This window comes from Palaemon carinicauda, chromosome 38, assembly GCF_036898095.1.
Source record: "Palaemon carinicauda isolate YSFRI2023 chromosome 38, ASM3689809v2, whole genome shotgun sequence".
NCBI classification, from domain to species: Eukaryota; Metazoa; Arthropoda; class Malacostraca; order Decapoda; family Palaemonidae; genus Palaemon; species Palaemon carinicauda.
Genome location: NC_090762.1, coordinates 64,173,529 through 64,193,632, shown reverse-complemented (window position 1 = coordinate 64,193,632; position 20,104 = coordinate 64,173,529). Strand labels below are relative to the sequence as shown.

The window sequence follows — 20,104 nt, the reverse complement described above, 5'->3', positions numbered from 1 at the left end:
GGAGATCACAAGTGACTCCAAAGAAAGTAGTTCTCGGTAAGTATGTTAGGAAAAATAAAAATTACTTAAAATTTTTTATTTTTGGCCTCACTGTCATTATGACTATTTGTAACTGTATTCCGATGGTTTCAACCCATCTTTAGAATATTCACAGAAAGGAGAATTACTCTAAGCATGAATTAACTGATTTCTACTCTATAAAATAACACATAAATAAATACTAATCAATAATTTGAACATAACAAAATACTACACAAATAAAATATTACATTACCCAGTTTACATCATGACATATCACTAAATGAATGTCATCTATATATTGCATAGGGGATAGAGGCCCTATGCAAACAGTGCTTCTTGACAAGCATTGTAGAATCAGGTAGTCAATAACTTTGATGCCTTCCCCACTCTTAATGTAGAGGTTAGAAATATCTGGAAAGTTGCTAGGAAGGTTTTTGGATAACACTTCACAGACATGAATGCAGATGGCATCAAGAAACACAGAGAAGGTTGAGGATTTGTTGTGAAAAGTCATTTTTGTTCTCGCAGTCATGTTATGTAACATTACAATGTTAATTTTCTGTTGTAAGTTAGGCTAGTAAAAGTTACTGTTTTTTGTTATGGCTTATAAAAGAACCTTCTGAATTTCTATAATTATTTTTTTTTCATTTTCAGTGTTCACATAGCAGTCACAGTTTTGCATACTGAGCCTGCCGTTGCTGATAAACTTATCAGTGACATTAAGGAAATTACTGAAGAGTTGATCAAGAATCCTCCAAAGGTGGAGGGCGAAAGTGTAAGTTATAAACTTCTATTTTTTTTTTTATTCTAAGTTGTTTCTGCACAAACGAACCATGTCCTATAATAGGAGAATGACTGTGAAGTTGGACAGCCATTAGAATATAATAAGGGGCAGTAGTTACCACTAATGACAGGGGACAGAGAATCTCCGCCCATCTGTCTGTAAGCGTGGTGAGTACTTTTGACTTGTCCTGCAAGCAGTGCGAATGTACTTGCAGTCTCTCATATTTTTATGGCTGTTTTGATTTGCTTTCTTACCCTTTCCAGAATAAATAAGTACAAAGACATGTGGTTGTATCTGAGTAAAATGGGTAAAAAGTGTGATAAGTTTATATACAAAACCTGCTCTTGATTCCCATAACCTTATGTGTTTTTTTAAGGAGAATGATTGTTCATAGTCATCCCCTCGTGAAAAGGGCAAGTCATGGCCTCCTCTGCAGTGGGTGGAGTTCACCAAGAAGAAGTGGGCTAAGAAGGACACTTTTAGAATCGGCTTTGACTACACCAAAACTGATGCTGAAGAAACTTTATAGGGCCTTCTTTTCTTCTGGTGATTCTTGCTTGTGTGTCCCCTCTAGGTCTGTGGGAGGGGGAAAATCTCAGCTCAGCTTTTGGTAGATTGTCAGAGAAAGAAATTTCACCTTACCCAAGTAATGGTGAAAATCCTCTGCGTTTTCTTCAAGGATCTCATGTGGATTTACAGATTACCAATGACAACCTTGACCCTAAGGAAGTTGTGGCCTTCCTTGAGCATCACTGGTGCTTAGTTAGTGGGAAATCTGCTGAAAGTATTTGCTGCTACCATGACTTCTGAATCTTCCTCTGCTGTGACTATCTCTTCTGCTACACCTGCCAAGGTTCTGGAGGGTATAGCTCCCTGCTGGTGTGGTCTCATCTGCTGTTGAAGAGGCCCCTGTGGTCTCTTCCTCAGAGGGAGCATCATCATTGGTCTCCCAAGACTTCAACCTGAAAGTAGACTGGCAAGAAGAAGAAGCTCCTCTTCCTTGTCTTCGTCTGATTTTTTAGACGTTGCTGCTTCTAAGAAAAAGAAGTGGTCATATAAGTCCAGACTAATTGATAAGAGTCACATTAGATTCTGTCCAATCTCTCCCAGGTAAGTGTGAGATAGATGGTGTGATACTAAGAACCAACTCAGGCAGGGAAGGTTTCTTGGCACTTGCTTGGTATTGTACTGAACCGAAGCTTGCGCACTGTCGGTGAGGATCAGCTGATCAGAAAACCTGTGTGTGTGAGAGGACACAAGAAAACATATAGAGCTTTCCACTGTATGTAAATATGAATTATTGTTTTAATATTTCATTGGCTTATAAAGTATACATTGACTTTAGATTATTTTAAAGTCACCTTTAATTAATACAGTATTGATTTCTGTATCTAATACTTGAAAGGGTGACATCAACAAGAAATAATGAAATTCAAAACTGAAATAGCACTGCAAGTATAGCAAGTTATGAAATGCTTTTTATATTTTAGCAATTTGTAACAAGTGCATGCACATTCTGAAATATTTTTCTTGATTTTATGAACTGAAAGGATTCTAGCTTAATTGTTATGCTACCCTCTCTTTCTCTTTTGTAATGTGTTTTATTTATGAAATTTAGTGCTCCTAACTAATCTAGCTGTGCAATTTAAAATTCAGTCTTGATTTTTAACTTTCTGTGTACAGTAATGACTCGCAATACAAAATTAACTGGTTCTATAGTGGCTTTCGCACCGTGATTTTTTTGCGTTATGAGTCGCCTTTTATGTGGAAATAGCCTAATTTGTTCTACGCCCTACAAACCACCACATTAAATTTTTACAATAAGACTAAACTGTACTAAACACAATAAATACAACCATTTGGATCATTCACTAATAACCTAACCATTAATAACCTGTAAATGAAAAGTATAATTAGAACAGACAGTACAATAATGCAATAATAAATAGAAAATACAGTAACAAAAGTATGGAACTTTACCATTGAAGTGAGGCGATGTCCGAAAGCGAAGTGACAGAGGTGGATTACAAACGGCAGAAAACATTAACAAGTGAGAGAAAACATTAACACGTGGGAGAAAACATTAACAAAACATTTACAAAACACATTAACAAATGGCAGAAAATATTAACACAACTATGCGATAAAATTAGAATTAATTTTTTTGGCCTTTTTCTAATTTTGCATTTTCTTTTTACTTTTGTATTTTCTAAATTTAATAATTTTCTTCATCACTTCCACTTTTTGGGGGGGGGGGGGAATCACTTTCAGCTTCCTCGTGGCCTACTAGTATCGAAGGCCTCTTTAATAAATAACTATCCAAGGAAGCGTGTTTCTTCCTGCTTCTTAAAATGTTCCTGAAATGACTCAAGCAAACGTCATCTATGTACTCAAGAGCACGACCTATGTGAACCTTTCTGGACGTCCCATGGCTAATAATATATACATTCCAAGGCACTTCCCCCAATTTTTTGGATTAGCCGACATCAAACAAATGAAACAGAAAAGGGAACCTCCCCTCTCTACGTTCCTCCCAGCCTGACAAGGGACTCAACCGAGTTCGGCTGGTACTGCTAGGGGTGCCACAGCCCACTGAATCCCCTACTGCTGCTACCTCTGCGGTCATCCAAGGCACCGGAGGAAGCAGCAGGGCCTACCGGAACTGCATCACAATCGCTCGTCATTCATTCCTATTTCTAGCACGCTCTCTTGACTCTCTCACATCTATCCTCCTATCACCCAGAGCTTCCTTCACTCTATCCATCCACCCAAACCTTGGCCTTCCTCTTATACTTCTCCCATCAACTCTTGCATTCATCACCTTCTTTAGAAGACAGCCATTTTCCATTCTCTCAACATGGCCAAACCACCTCAACACATTCATATCCACTCGAGCTGCTAACTCATTTCTCACACCCGTTCTCACCCTCACTATTTCATTCCTAACCCTATCTACTCGAGATACACCAGCCATACTCCTTAGACATTCCATCTCAAACACATTCAATTTCATATAAATCTTACAAGAGTATGATACATCAGGGACAGGCTGTTCAGGCTTCACTACTAATGAAATCAAGGCATGATCAGATGTCCCGACTGGAGAACCAACCTTACTTGTTATAACGCCAGGGGAGTCAGTGTATACGAAGTCCAAGCAGCTCACAGCCTGATTCAGAGGCAAAGTCTAAAGCTCGTAAGCTATGGCGATCGGTAGGAGAGATTGAACTTAACCCCTCCATATGGTGAGCAATGAAATCACCAACAAAGGCAAAAGAGACCTCTCTCTATCATCTTCTTGTATCTTAGTCATAATGGTAAAAAGATAATGGAAGATAGAATCATCTATGTCTGGGTTCTGGTAGATTGAATGCAAATAGAAGTTGTTATGCCTACCACAGACTTTTATTACCTGAATCTCATGACATCCACATTCAAAGCAGGACTTTTGAGAAGCAGGGTACTCAGTCCTAACATACGCGGCCATTCCCCTGGCCCTAGTTATGGCATCACGTTTCAACATTATTGGCTTCTTAAAACCAGTTATAAGGAGCTCAGATGAGTACCTTATATTAGAAACCAAAGTTTTTAAGCACAAAATAACATCATACTGTGTAAACGCAACTGTAAGGTCTTAGATATTTGCTTGAAGACCTCGAATATTGCAATACAGTAGACGACATTGAAGAAATCTAGGACCTACTGTTTCCGGATTGTGCTCAATGTCTCCAGAGAGCATAAGAATTAATGGTAATAAAAGATGCATCATACTTACCAACTAAATTAACAAGAATTATAACCAAAAAAATGTGTTTTAAGGTAATATAAATAAAGTGATTGATCAAACCCATAGACTAGATAAAAAGTAGGAAAAACTGGTCAACATGGAGGAGCTGATACACCATGCAAGGCTAAATACTCTCCAGGATAGCCACTTCAACTGAAGGGAGGACAGTAAGAATGGTTTTGAGAAGAAATAGAATCAGATAAGGAAAAGACAACCTCTTGATGAACCACCAGGCATCCATGGCCCTTCTATTAATCCTGCCCAACATACCCTTTTAAAAAAAACAAGAGAAGAGAAAAAAAATAAGATAGGATAGTGTGCTCGAGTGTACCTTCAAGCAAGAGAACTCTAACCCAAGACAGTGAAAGACCATGGTACAGAGACTATGGCACTACCCAAGACTAGAGAACAATGGTTTGATTTTGGAGTTTCCTTCTCCTAGAAGAGCCGCTTACCGCAGCTAAAGAGTCTCCTCTACCCTTACCAAGCGGAAAGGAGCCACTTAACTATCACAATACAGTAATTAGCCCCTTGAACAAAGAATTGTTTGGTAATTTCAGTGTTGTAAGGTGTATCAGGAAAGATTGGAATGTGCAAAGAATAGGCCATACTATTCGGTGTGTGTAGGCAAATAAAAATGAGCCGTAACCAGAGAAAAGGATCCAATGCATTACTGTACTGCCAGTCAAAAGATCCAATAACTCTCTAGCAGTTGTGTCTCAATGGGTGGCTGGTGCCCTGGTCAACTTACTACTGTACTACATACTGTACCTGTATGTTTTATTTTATTTATTCTTAGATAATTTACCTTTTTTTTTGTTTTAATTAGGATTTTTATAAACAATATTCACATTTATTTGGTTGCTAGAGATATTTCCAAAGTTCTTTTGGATATTAAAAAGTAAGAAACATGAAAATAATTGATATATTCATATTTAAGTGCAGTCAGTAGGCAATGGGGTGCCAATTAACCAATACAATAAACACTGAAGTGATTCTCGTCTATGTTTAAAAGAACTCCTGTTCAAGTTAAAGTATCAGAACTATTTGTCATTTGGTAAATAAAATTTCATGCTTGGTAGGATGGATTGATATATTTTTTCATCTTATTTTTCATTATAGGAATTTCAAGTAGTTTTACTCTTTCCTCAGGCTGCTATGTATGGAATGGCGGCAAGCATCCCTGATCGTTCAGTGATTGGTGAGATTGCTTGGGTCTATCTTGATGCTGTCTACTCAACAATAAGTGGAAAGAAATCGGATCCTGTAGTGAGCAATGGCATAGGAAATTCTGAAGAATAAAAGGATTGTTGTTTTGAATTTCCAAATACCAGCCTAATGAACTGTACTTTAATCTCTTTTGTGATAAATACAATATGCAATTTTTAATTACCTTATCCTAAAAATGCAAGCTTTCAATAACCTGCAGGGACGTGTTTTATTTGCTTCCACATCATAAAATCACTGAACTTAAAAGCATCCTTAATGGGGATTTTAACCTCTGTATAGATTGTATTTATAATGATTAGTATATACTGTACATCTGTAAGAAAAATAGAAATCCAAAACATTATGGCTGTGGTTGTAATGTGTCTATATACATAGAAATGCTGAGTAAAATGCTGACTGAAGATTTTGTGTTACAGATATAATTATTTTTTATGGAACTTTATGTATTCACAGGAATTTTTGCCTATCAGGACTCAATTTGCCATAAAGTACTTATCATGTTTGGTTGATTCTATGAATTGAAGTTTAAGTTAGGCAGTTAAGTAGGTCATTGTTTTTTTTTTTTTTTTTTAACTGAAAATAATATAGTTCAGAGATTTTCTTGTTTTTAAGGCTGCTCCCTTGAAGGGGATAACATTTTTTTCGTGTTTAAACAGCAATGCTGTTATAATATAAAATATTTAAATGTCTGTAATACATTATTATAGTTATTGTGTCTTTCATGATATAATTAAATTAAATTCAAACTCAGGTAGCCATATGTAATTTATTTACTAACAAAGAATTACAGCTATCAACCTTTGAAAATGATATTTAACATTTTTGGCCTCTCTTATAAGAGTTTTAGGTTCATAGCTCGGTAGCTTTTGAAATATTTACTATTGACGGTACACTGGATATTCAAGCATACTAAACATTGAAGAAATGCATGAATTTTCTGATATAGCTTATGCAAGCGATAATATTCGTCCCCTTTTTGATAACAGTGACATTTGTCACGTGAAATTCTAAGCAGTTCCATTTCCAAAGAAGATACCCTGCTCAAGTAATGTTCTGTTGTCCTTGCTGTAGCACAAACTACTGTATAAGTTTAACTGGAATATAATTTGCAATTTAATATTTTGTTGCTATCCAGAGAATACATTTACCATAGCTTCTTATTCAAATTTAGAAGTCCGTCCATTATCATGTTATATTTTGTAATTGAACTAAATCATCAATTTTAGTGTGTGTATGAATATTAAGTGCAGGTCTAAATAATCACAATCAGAAGTGTTTGTGTGTTCTTGGTCCCCTCATGAAAAATAAAGTACAGTATATATGGTTAAATTAGTGATCCCTTTATGAAGAATAAAGCACACATATCTTTATTTAAACCTAACATAGCACTAAAAGTTATGCTTTATATTTGAATTTTCATAAAAAATTTCTTTACTTAAAATTGCTGAATATGAGTATTGTATATGAAAAGAATAAGTTTTTGTATCCATAATTATTTTGCTTTTTTAAGATGAGATGTAAATTTTTTTTCTTCAAAATTATGTGCATAATGTGAGCTAGTGTAAATTTTATAAAGGCCAATAAGAAATTTACTTTAAATTTAAGCAGTCTCTAACCATTTGAGTATTAAGGTGGTGTCTGAAGACTATTGGAATGTGTAACCCAAACTTAAAGATTTCAGTTTTATATTAGGAAAAAGTTCATAATTTGCAGAGGGGCTTTTGCAGTACATCTCCAAATAAATTAGTACGAGAATGTTGACTTGCTTCTATCCCTACATTGTAGCATTGTTTATTGATAAGTAATTCTCTTACCTTTTGTGGGGTGGAGGAAACTAGAATGTAGTAACATTTAAATTCCTGTTAAAAATTACTTATATAAAAAAGTGAATTAAATTTGCAGTCCCCCAATACTATACTGTACTATATTTTCTAGAACAATGTTCATAATGTTGTTCACCGTTTTATCAGGAAATTGGTTACGATTGGTCATTTTTATATCTTTAGGCTATCAGTGTGAAGCATTTGAGTATTTCATAACATAATTTGTTAAGTTATTTCATCTGAATTTCAAAACTTCAAATCCCGCTAAAAATTTATATTGCAAGAGTCATAGGAATAGTTTTTTTTATTGAACTACCACCATATATGTTTAAACAAAGAATTATGATTCTCATGATTTTTTAAACATGCTAGATCCCTGCCATTAAAGGAAAGCTGGCTGTGAAATTAATTACATTGAATATTATGATATGACCTTATTACGAAAAGGATTAAATGGGGAATCCTGCTGTGCAATTATTGTAATATTCAACTATGCTGACTCTTATATGATAATGGTGAATTAAAACAAAGTGAAAGTAGTGCTGTTTTAGTGTTTATATTTAATTTCAAAGTTCATAAGTGCTTTTTTTTTTAAGTCAGATGAGTTTTATGTTTTTGACTATCAGGTGCTACTCTAAACTTGTGAAATGTTTAAAGAGTCCAATTTTATTGTTTTTAATGGCTGCCATTTAGTAATTTGTGTTTAACTAATTGTATTGATCCCCATCTTAGAGTTTCTAGAACTGAGTTCCTTGAATGTTATTTTGTAGATGGTACATTAGCTTTTCGTTTCCTCTCTGTTTCTTTTTGGGCTTCTTTCAATTAGCTGTACAACTTATAACTTGACATCTAAGGAAAAAATCATCTATGTCAGCCATAGAAGAGTTTAGAAATGGAAGTCTTTCAAAGTAGAGTATACAATGCAATCGGAGGTACTGTGGTTTCAAATGACACCATCCCCTTCTACAGAAAGAGTTCCTTGACTATTTGATTTGACCTACTTACATCAAAAGCAAGTACAGAATTACAGTATTGTTATATAATTTATATATACTGTACCACTGAGTCAAAAGGCTTTCTGGACACCTGCATTTTTATGACCCTGAATACCAATTCAACAGGATGAACAAATTTTGTGAAGCAAGACCTCGTGAAAATGGTATGTATCAGAACTTTCTTGTTACTCATTTGTAAATTAATTTTTCTGTAGTGGTCTTTGATGACCACATTATAAGGCAGATAAGAACCTGAGGACAGAAGGGAAAACTATGAAGCAAAATGATTTCATGAAAAAAGTTTGTCCAATGGAATGTCTTAAAAGTTATTTACTCTTACATTGTGAGAGCAAGTGAATAGCTGCTGTAATTTGAGTTTACAGCTGTTAGGCATCAAAAGGACTCAAATGAATCATGCTAAGAAATGCAGCTAATGGAAGAAAGGAAGGTTACAGTGAAGTGGACTATATGATTAAGTATGAAGAATTTCAAGGTGGTGAAAAAATTAAGTAGGGCTATAAAACAACATAAGGTTGTACTCTAGGAACTAAAATTTAAAGTGTAACTGATTTCATTTTTCATAGCAGAAATTAAAGTGCCACATAGTAGGTTATTGTCAACAGGTCACCTCATGTGATGCATGATGGCCATTACTCAATGGTCTTTACAGTGTTTGTTTGTCCTATAGCTGCACATCCATTATATCCTCCTCCACCTCCATTCTTGCTTCCTTTCTTCAAGCTTACTGTCCAACTAATTCATATTGTAACAGCCGGGTTTTCTTCCTTTTGAACTGTGAAAGGCCTCACGGGTCTCATTTGTCCGGCTCTAAAACCATAATTCGTAAATCCAATCTCATATATCCCAAATTCATAATCCAATCCAGTCCAAAACTAGGAAATGGAAAAAGCTGTGACCGATGATCTCTCTCCCTCTTGCTGTCCTGCTCATTAGGTTTTGTCTTTCTTTAATTTTCACCTCTTAGTTGAGATTAAATCCATAGAACATTAGGCCAGCCATGAAGAAGTCTTAGTACTTAATAAGGTTCAGGAGGGAGGGTACTTATGACCAGAACAAAAAAAAGGAAAATGGGCTTCAATTTTAACTATAATAGGTTACTTAGCAATTCCACTATTGGGCAGCATTACATGCTGCTGTGATACAAGTTCCATTATACTCCTGGTGTGTCGTTAGTGTATATGAACGAGGGGAAACTTTTGATGCTATTACGGGTGAAACCTATAGAAGTGAAGAGCCATTCTGCAGAAACTCCACTATAACGGGCTCACCAATCAGCATGCTAGTGGGAGGCGAGATGTGTAAATCAGAATAATCGGGAACCTAGCACACTGGGACTAGATCGGGCACTGAAAGTGACTCGTGATCACTTGTTACATAGGGTGATAACACATTCACAAAATTATCATCAATGATTAATTCCTGGCCTCCATCCTCCATAATTGGAGCTTCAGAGGGCTCAAGAAACAAAGGAGCATGGTTGGGGATATAAGTCATCAAAGAAAAGGTAGCCTACATTTTTTAGTGTCACTAGAAGACGAAGAAGGAGAACGATCCCTTTTGGCTTGTTTCTTTCAACAGGAACGATATCTCTCATTGGGAGGATGGCCACTCCCTACGATACTCACATGGAGATTCCACAGAACAGTGTTTCCTACAGCATGAAGAACAAGAGTATGTGGATCAACCTCAACCCAACTCATAAAGGTGCCACAAAGTGAGCACCATGGCCAAAGCAGGTCCGCATGACACTAGTGACACTAGACATAATAAGCACGAATGATAACAAAAGCACAAAGCACTACAAGGGTAATGCAGTGTGGAGAGGTGAAGTTGTGATTGTAAATAAGGAGAGAGGAGACCTCTTAACTATACGATGACCAGGAGTAGAATGTAGCTTGCATCACAGTAGCATGTAATGCTGCCCAGGAGTGGAATTGCTAAGTAACCTATTATAGATATAATTAAACCCATTTATCTTTTTTGTTTTCTGGTCCTAGAAAATTGACATTAGGAGTAACCCATTTAAATGTCTCAGACTTGTATAGCAAGGAAAACTTCAAATTATTTTAAAAACTTGTAGGATTTAAACTAATTTATTTAGTCCTCATATGCTTTTCTCACCTCCATATCGAACTCATGCAAATTCATTTACAGCTACGTTTTCATATTTTCATCCTCAACTTGAAATATCTATTGTTACGTTTGCTTCAAATCTACATTCTTATTAACTACAGGAACTCCATGTTTACCTACAGGATTTTTTTCCTTTCACTTACTTTAGCATTTGAGTTGTCTTCTTTCCCACCATTATTCATACATTACGGGTTGGTTCCCTGAAGCGCCTTTTATCAAAGACATTTTTTTTCCACCAAACCTCTTCTCTACATATCATCCTTCACCTTATCTCACCATCTAATTCTTTGCCTCCCTCAATCCCCCCTTACAGGTTCTTCCCAAGCCCTCCTCACTCCCTCCCCACTATCCATCCTCAATACATACCCATACCATCTCATTCGTGACATTATTATCACTTCCGTAATCTTTATTATACTTGCCATTCTTATTTCATCATTTTCCAATCTTACAAGCAGTGATATTCCCATAATCCACCTTCGCATTCTCATCTCTGTTCTCAAGCTTTGCTTTCTCCTTTCATCTTAGAGCCCATGTTTCTGATCCATACATGAACACTGGTCTTATTTCTCTTGACCTTCAACTTGATTGGCATTTTTTTTACCTCATACCTCTCCCGTTACCTCCCTCCACTTACGCCTGGCTGCTTTTATCCTATTCTCAACTTCAGTCTCACATCTTCCCTCCTGATTTACAGTAGATCCCAAGTATTTACATTGCTATAGCTGTTTTGTAACCAAGCCTCTGCTTTCATGAATGGTTATCCTGTCCCTACCTTTGCATTTGGGTTATCTAGTGCAACCACACTTACATATTTTCCAAACCCAGCCAGGATCAAATTGAGTGTCTTGATTCTATTGTTCGCTTTTTTCTTTACACCCCTGGACCATGTGCACTCATTATTACAACTCCACCTCACACAGTCAAACCTGCATAATCTTAAATTGAAATTATTTTTACTCCCACCTGTTTCCTGACACACAATAGCTCTCCATCCCTTTCTTACAAAATGTTGAAACATCCAGCTTGCTGTCCTTAGTTTAATCTATAAGAAAGTTTTTTGTTGTATCTGTACCAGATCTACCTTAGAATTGGTATTTTACTCTTTTTTTTTTCAGCATTAATACAGGATAATGAGTTGAAAACCCCGTACCCAGCACATTTAGTGACTAAAACATTCTTTGAGACATGTGACACTCTCATCCCCCCACCTTACAAACTATTTTACTCATCACTATCCTGTTTACAAATTCTAATATGTTCTGGCGGGGAGCCTATGATATTTTTCAAGTTTAAGTGTTATATAGACATTCATAGATTTTGATCAGGAAGTTCATATCATTAGTCCTGTCTTTTACACTGTTTTTGACCTTGGTAATAGTGATGGGAGCAGAGGAGATATTGATTATAAGGACAGCTCCAAAGCAAGTAACTTTGGAGACAACATAGGTATTTATAGAACCCCAAGGGTCACATAAGGGTGACAATTACATGTTCATATTCAACTGTTTTTTATCAATATGGTTGAAATTGGCATAAAAGTAGATAACATAACAATGGAATAGTATGCTAGTTGAAATTACCTTGCAATGTTGAAGAAAACTTAGATAGGGAATCCTTCTTTATTTGTATGTGTTGCTTGCTGCATGTAAATCACATAATCATATTACCCTTGCTCTCACATTTAAATTACCGGTAGTTGGTTAATCATTTCTTATTGATATTTTGATTGAATGATTGTTGACTAATTGTTTTATGCTATAGTTACCACAGTATGTAATCTCTTAATGTTCCTCAGGATAGCGTACTTGGCTGATTATTATTTATGTTGTATAGTTTGTACTTGAAACCAATGTTTTTGCCTAAGCAGAAGTATAGACTTGTTTTTTATGTTTCTCTTATAAATAAAAAGGTATTTAGCTACAATTAGTTAATGATGAAAACTATGAAGGATAAAGTTAAACACTTTAAAACTTGGTATCATCATAATTATCCACCCACCCACATCTTTTCATTGGCATATTCTTAAATACCATACATGCATCAAATTTGAGAATATAGATTTCATTTTTTTTTTCTTTTTTTTTCAAATTAATGTTTGAGAACCTTAGCTAGTCTATCTCTTCTTCATTCATTTTTAAAAAAATCAGTAGGCTGAGAAAGAGTGTTTCAGTTTTTTAGAGACCTATCTTGTATATCTTAAGAGAATTTTTTAATTCCTTGATTCTGTCATGTTTTGAATATTGTTCCCCTGTTTTGTCTTTAGAAATAGACTATCTTCTTAAGTTTTAGGATAAAAACTATTGTATATGTATGTTGAATTTCATATCAAGTTACGCCATATGAATGGCCTTTGAAATAATATTTAAGAAAAAAACAGTCACCCAAGACGTTTCTGGAATTCTTTGAGTGCTCTAGATGCTGTAGCCAGATATGTCTTCCTTAACACATCATGTTAAAATGCATGAACCTTTTAAAACTGCTAAAAAGGTAAATATGCTAGATTCCAGCCTGTTCTTATTTCTGATTGGACTACCACAGTAGAGCCCTAATTTTAGAAGATTGTCGAGAGATTGTTAGCTACCTCCTAACACCTAATGAGCTAAGAAATATTGTATTCCTTGGTTGAAATCAAATTAAATCATGAAACATGAGACTATTCTCACGAGGCTGCAAGATTCTCACATGGTTTGATGTCATTTCCACATTCAAAGTAAGTTATGCGTATTACTACAGGGCCTTAGCAGCGTCCAGTATGCTTTATGCACTCAATTTTTAGCCTTTTGATCTACTTGCTTTTCTACTTCATTTCTTCCATCTTTCTTTCCAACCTCTTCATATTTACTTTTTTGGGCTCAAGCCATGGCGTCCTGATGGAAGGTTCCTTTTTGGTAGCTTCCTTGGGTATATAACTACTAAATATTCCCAGAGAATTTAACCACAGGTTATCACAGAATTCTAACTTCTGGAGCGAGTATCCTAAAGGTTTCCCTTTAAGACATCGTATATCAACAGGGGACGCATGTATTAACGCGCCACATAGCTATCTACACCCTACATAGAGTTAACACTTCGAAGTGTAGGGGCGGAGAATAGCTGGGGAGCCGTTCCACAGCTAATCTCGTTCGTGGCTACTTTTGGTACTCGAGACGTAAACAAACGGGCGCCATTGTTAAATGACGTCACGTCCGTCCTCATCCTTCGTTTAGTAGCTTGCCTTACTAGCCGGATTTTTCCCTGTGCGTACTTATCGACTTGCATCTTAGCCATGTCTCTACCCTCGGCCTCGCCTTCTTCTGGAAAGTTGAGTACAAGGTTCCAGTATTGTTTAAATAAGCTCTGACCGTAAAGTAACTTTTACTTTTCGAGATATTTGATGTTTTGTGGCAGAGCTGTGCCTCGACCGGACCCGCCATTTTATGGCGTCGCTGTTGTTTTGCATGCCTTATTTAGATAGCCTCAACAGTGTTTTCCAGCCTCATTAACTAATCGATACTATTAGTTATTTAGTCTTCATAGCTAGGAACTTTTATATCGTGTTTTGACGCCTTGTTATCGGTCATCAATTGACCTCATACCAGTTGGCTAGTCTAGCCCCTAGGCCAGAGCGCCTATATCAGTGTTCATGCATGATATTGTTCAGTGATCCTAGGTTAATTTATGAAGATAGTGGCATTATTTTACAATACTATTGACTGTGATGCAAGTGTTTTCGCCTTCAGGGACCATATAGGGGATAGGTTAATTAGTGTGCCTTTCTAACCTAACCTACAAGTAGGACCCCTATATGCTTCCTTCATCCCCTGCCTTTTAGGGCATCCCCTCTGTGCAGCCCTGCTCCCCCTACCACGTAAGGGGATCAGGCTCTTATCAGAGTATATATCGCTTCTCTGTCCCTCCCTAAGGGAATGATCCCCCCTTAGGGTTGCGTCTGAGAATGAGGAACGGCTAGTCCGTCCTCTATTGCTGGGGCTAGGTCTCCGACCTTCCCTGCAATAGCGATACGTCTTCCATCCTTCCTAGTTCAGGGTGTAACATCCCTGCTCTAGGTTAGGTTTTGGGGGAGTTAGCTCTGTACCTTGCTGAAACGATACCCATGCACCGTTTTCAGACAGGCTGCCTTACCTTAGGCTAGGGAGTGTCCTCCCTTCCTTGGTGGCCGCTTTGGTACAGAACCTCCTCCACAGAAGACCCTTCTCTTCTCCCCTCCCCACCTATCTCTTGTATGGCCTAGCCTATACTTAGGTTAGTCTATACCCATCTGTCCCCTGTCCTACAACTCCTCCTTAGGGTGGAGTGATAGGGCTACCTTGAGCTCCTGTGTGCAGTCCGCTCTGGTACATATACCCTTCATAGTGTCCTATGGGGTTAGCCACTGGATGCGTTCTGTCTGCAGGGGTTCTCCCCCCCTCTTGGGTGTTCCCTAGCCCTCCCTTGGGCTACCTTAGCTCCCGGTCCTCTGCGGCCCCTGCTTCTGGGTGATAGGGCTAGCCTCTATCATGGGTACACCCACTCAGGTGGGATGTCTTGGGGTCCGTGGCCAGACCCCTACATCCCTCCTTCTGTCTCTTTCACTATCCTGGTGCCGGTCCCTTGCCGCCTCCACTGTCGGTGATACCCACCTCCTACCTTGGTGACTTATCCCTTACCCTCTGGGCCGCCAGTCCTCCGTGTGCCGGGGGACTGCCGCCTCCCGCCGGCGTCCAGCCGATGGCCTTCCCTCTTTCCTCATAGCTTCGGTCGTCCGTCCACCGGCCGGCCCCCGGAGTGCCGGCATCCGCTGCCGGAAGTCCGGTTCTGCTATAACCATCCTTGTTCCTGTCACCAAGCCGGCAACCTTCGGCTGCCGGAGCCGCCGCTGTGCCGGCGGCCGCCACCCTGGTATTACTCTTGACTTCTATATTGTCTTCCCTAATGCCAGAAACTCTGCTGGAGCGGCCTCCGGCGTTCCGGCGGTCTGCCGGAGCCTTCCGGAGGCGTCAAGGCGACTTGCACCCCCTTCTACTAGCTATCATCTGATGTTGATAGCCCTACATCGCAACCAGATGGTTTGATTACGTAAATGGATAGGTATTATCTTACCGTTCTATTAGTAACCATGCTGTCTTCTTGCATATCACAGATTTCCAGCATGCTGTGTGTATCTTAGCACGGCTGGTTGCCGGAAACCGTTACCCTATGGGATCTTCTACGTTCCCAATTCTAGAGTCTGAGTAGCCTCAGTCCTAGCTTTATACCCTTGACAATTCCCAATAGAATTCCCACTGCCTTCCGGGCATTCCATGTCGAATTCTGTCCTGTGCCTTCGGTCACAACAAATTGTCTATGGATAAGGTCACGGTAACCAGCCGGGCGGGTTACACGGAGTATGTATCTATCTCCTTCTTTTCCGCCCATTCTCTGATCATCACACTTAATGTTAAGTTAAAGATTAATCAATTAATATTTAACCTTAGTTTAGAAGTCATCCTTATGACTCCCCCATATTCATGTTCTCTTTCTCTTACAGGAGGAGCAACTGAATTGCGACCACGGCTTCTGTGCAGTGAAGCGCCCGCAGTTTTATGGGCACACGGCGTGTAGGACCCACGCCCCTTGTGCCAACAAGAAAGGAGATCTGAAGTTCTGGGACCCGCAGAACTGTACGGTCTGCCAGGAACGCCTGATCGACGCGTTCAATAACCCTCCTTCAGCGGAGGTTAGGGACGCTTCTCGAGAGAAGCTACGCAAATGGGTGCGTGGCTTCCAGAAGAACGCCACTGGACCGTACTTTGCCACTGAAGACATGAGGGCCTTACTGTTGCCAAAGGCATCCCCAGACTCTGTGGTCCCCAAGGATCAGATCCCCACCGTCCAGATAACGGTGGAACCCGATGTTGTCATGGCCCAATCCATGCACGAGTGTCACCTGGATACCGACAACGCGGAGCGCATGTCGGAGATTTCGGAGACTACGGAGAGGAACCTCATGGCCCAAGAGCTGGACTATGAAGAGGACCAGGTGGAATACACCGAGTCGGAGCAGGAGGTCGCTCCGCCTTCCACCCCCGCCCCAACTCCTACACCGACGGAAGTGTCTCTCCCGTCTACCTCTGCCACCCCGGACCCCATCCCATCCGCCCAGGAGATGTTCCGTATGATCGAAGGGCTTATGGACAAGAAGCTTCAAGTGACACACGAGTACATCAGGTCCATGGGAGTTTCCAAAGAGCCGAAAAGGATTTCGGTTAAGGACCTCCCGATATGCTCGCACGCCAACCCCTGGAGGTATGCCGAGCATATGCCCATCGCAACGGGCAGGATCTTCATCAGCGAGAAGGTCGGCTCGATTGCCCTGGAAGAAGTGGAGTTCTTCCCGAGTTTTGAGGCTTATCCGGACTGTTACGTCCGGCTTCGATCCGAACCTGCCTCTAAAGAGGAGACCGAACCTAAGGAGGTGATAGTTTTCGATCTCCCGAAGGCCCGGGCTATGTTGGCCAACGCTGTTAAAAGTAGGGGCTTTACCTGCTCAAAGCTTCCGGCGCTGAGCAAGAAGCACCCTACCTACGTCGCACCTGATGATGCGGTCCTCCCCTTTACGGAAAAGGCCTTCGCTGCGTGTCACAAGGCAGTGGAAGAAGGGAAGCCTTGCCCTGCACTGGAGGAGTGCAGACCCTTCTCCCTGGTGACTCCCCCCGATGTTCGACACTGGAAGGATATCCAGCATACCTTCGTGGTGGGAAAATTAGATCCTGACGTTGCTGGACGTCAGTTTAATGAAGACCTCCCGAAACTTAACGACCATCTCCTTCGTCGGGAACAAGACACGAAGGAAAGGCTCGCAGCCTCCATGTCCCTCCAAGTACAGCTTGACGTCATGGCTGGCGACACCAGAGTCCCCAACCACTACATGGTGCTCGCTAAATCGCATATGGCGACTCTGGTTAAGGACCTGTACAGTTTCATGAAGGCTCGGAGAGCCTGTCGTGAATTCGTGTTCTCAAGTGCCACAGTGAGACACGAACCCCGGAGGCTGATTTCCTCCAACATCTGGGGTAAATTCCTCTTTCCCTATGATCTTGTGAAAGAGATCACCGACAAGGCCGCCACTGAGAATAGAAACCTTCTCAACAAGTGGGGCATGTCGAAGAAGAGGAAATCCTCTCAGGACGATGGCCCTCAACCTAAGAGGAAATCCTCCAAGCCAAAACCCCAGCAACGTCAACAGAGACGGCAGTTTCCGGGACCCGCTACTCCCCAAGTGGCTGCTCAGCCACAGCAGACCTTTCAGCTGGTCACCCAACCGGTTTTGTCCCAGTCACCGGTTTTCACCCCTGCCTTTGAGCAACAGACGACTACCTTTCGTCCCAAAGGTAGAGGCTCAAGCAGAGGTGCAGGCAGAGACGCATCTCGCCGTCCCTCCAGAGGCAGAGGAGGAAGGGGAGCTAGCGGCCGAGGCAGTAAACCCTCGGGACACCAGAAGCAATGAAGTGCTTCCGGCGGGAGGAAGACTCCGCCAATTCCAGGATCGTTGGACCTTCGATCCCTGGGCACACAGCATCGTCAAGAAGGGTCTAGGCTGGAGTTGGACTCAACCACCCCCAACCTTCCAGCAATTCTTCCAACAATCAACCCCCCTTCTGGAAGAATATGTCCTAGATCTCTTGAACAAGAAGGTGATAAGGAGGGTAAAGTCAACCAGGTTCCAAGGGAGACTGTTTTGTGTTCCCAAGAAGGACTCCGACAAGCTCAGAGTCATTCTAGACTTATCCCCCCTCAACAAGTTCATAGCGAACAACAAGTTCAAGATGCTGATTCTCCAACAGATAAGGACCCTTCTGCCTCGAGGTTCTTACACGGTCTCCTTAGACCTGGCGGATGCCTACTGGCACGTTCCAATGAACCACCACGCTTCCTCCTACCTAGGATTTCGACTCCAAAGGAAAAGCTACGCCTTCAGGGCCATGCCCTTCGGCCTCAACGTGGCCCCTCGGATCTTCACAAAGCTGGCGGACGCCATAGTACAACAGCTCCGCCTCCAAGACGTCCAGGTGATGGCCTACCTCGACGACTGGCTAGTCTGGGCTCCATCGCCCGAGGATTGTTTAAGATCCTGCAGCAAAGTCACCCAGTTCCTAGAACACCTGGGATTCAAGATAAACGCGAAGAAATCTCGCCTCTCTCCAGCTCAGAAGTTCCAATGGTTAGGAATCCAGTGGAACCTTCAGTCACACCGCCTTTCCATCCCCCAGAAGAAAAGAAAGGAAATAGCAGGGTCTGTCAAGCGACTGCTGAAATCCAAACGGATCTCAAGACGTCAGCAGGAACGAGTCCTAGGCTCTCTACAGTTTGCCTCAGTGACAAACCCAGTGCTTCGTGCACAGCTAAAGGATGCCGCGGGAGTCTGGAGACGTTCTGCATCCATCGCTCGAAGAGACCTCAAGAGACGGCTCCCAAACAGACTTCGGCTTCTCCTCAAGCCGTGGTCAGAAGCAACGGCCCTGAAAAGGTCCATCCCTCTTCAACATCCACCTCCATCACTCAACATCCACACGGACGCTTCGCTGGAGGGTTGGGGAGGTCACTCCCACCAAAAACAGGCTCAAGGCACATGGTCTCCCCTATTCAAGATGTTTCACATCAACATCTTGGAGGCCATGGTGGTCCTTCTAACACTGAAGAAACTCTCCCCGCCTCCCTCGATCCATATTCGTCTAACCCTAGACAACTCGGTGGTAGTTCGATGTCTCAATCGCCAAGGCTCAAGATCGCCCCAGATAAATCAGGTGCTTCTGACTATCTTCCGTCTGGCAGAGAAGAAGAAGTGGCACCTGTCTGCAGTTCACCTACAAGGATTCCGCAACGTGACGGCGGACGCTCTATCCCGGACAAGCCCGATAGAGTCGGAATGGTCTCTAGACGCAAGATCATTTTCCTTCATCTCTCACCAAGTCCCAGAACTTCAGATCGATCTCTTCGCAACGAGCGACAACAATCAACTTCCTCGATATGTGGCCCCGTACGAGGACCCCAAGGCAGAGGCAGTGGACGCCATGTCACTGGACTGGAACAGATGGTCCAAGATCTACCTGTTCCCTCCCACCAACCTACTGCTGAAAGTCCTCTCCAAGCTGAGAACCTTCAAAGGGACAGCGGCCCTAGTGGCTCCCAAGTGGCCCCGGAGCAATTGGTACCCCCTGGTCCTGGAGCTGCAGCCCACGCTGATCCCTCTCCCGGGCCCAGTTCTCTCCCAGCAAGTACAGAAGTCGACTGTCTTCGCTTCATCATCGAAAATCAAGGACCTTCATCTCATGATTTTCTCTCCCTAGCC

At 41.0% G+C, this 20,104-nt stretch overlaps 1 protein-coding gene across 5 annotated transcripts in view; it reads left to right on the top strand.

Moving 5' to 3' along the window:
* Sply (Sphingosine-1-phosphate lyase) overlaps window positions 1-6,020 on the top strand; it is a 136,064-nt gene extending 130,044 nt beyond the window's left edge. For all 5 annotated transcript variants that reach the window (XM_068362317.1, XM_068362313.1, XM_068362316.1 and 2 more), the window contains exons 13-14: window positions 676-796; window positions 5,745-6,020. In XM_068362317.1, the coding sequence (XP_068218418.1) occupies window positions 676-796; window positions 5,745-5,894 (271 nt within the window). In that variant the 3' untranslated portion in view covers window positions 5,895-6,020. The remainder of the gene's footprint in view (window positions 1-675; window positions 797-5,744) is intronic.
* The last annotated feature ends 14,084 nt before the right edge of the window (window positions 6,021-20,104 follow it).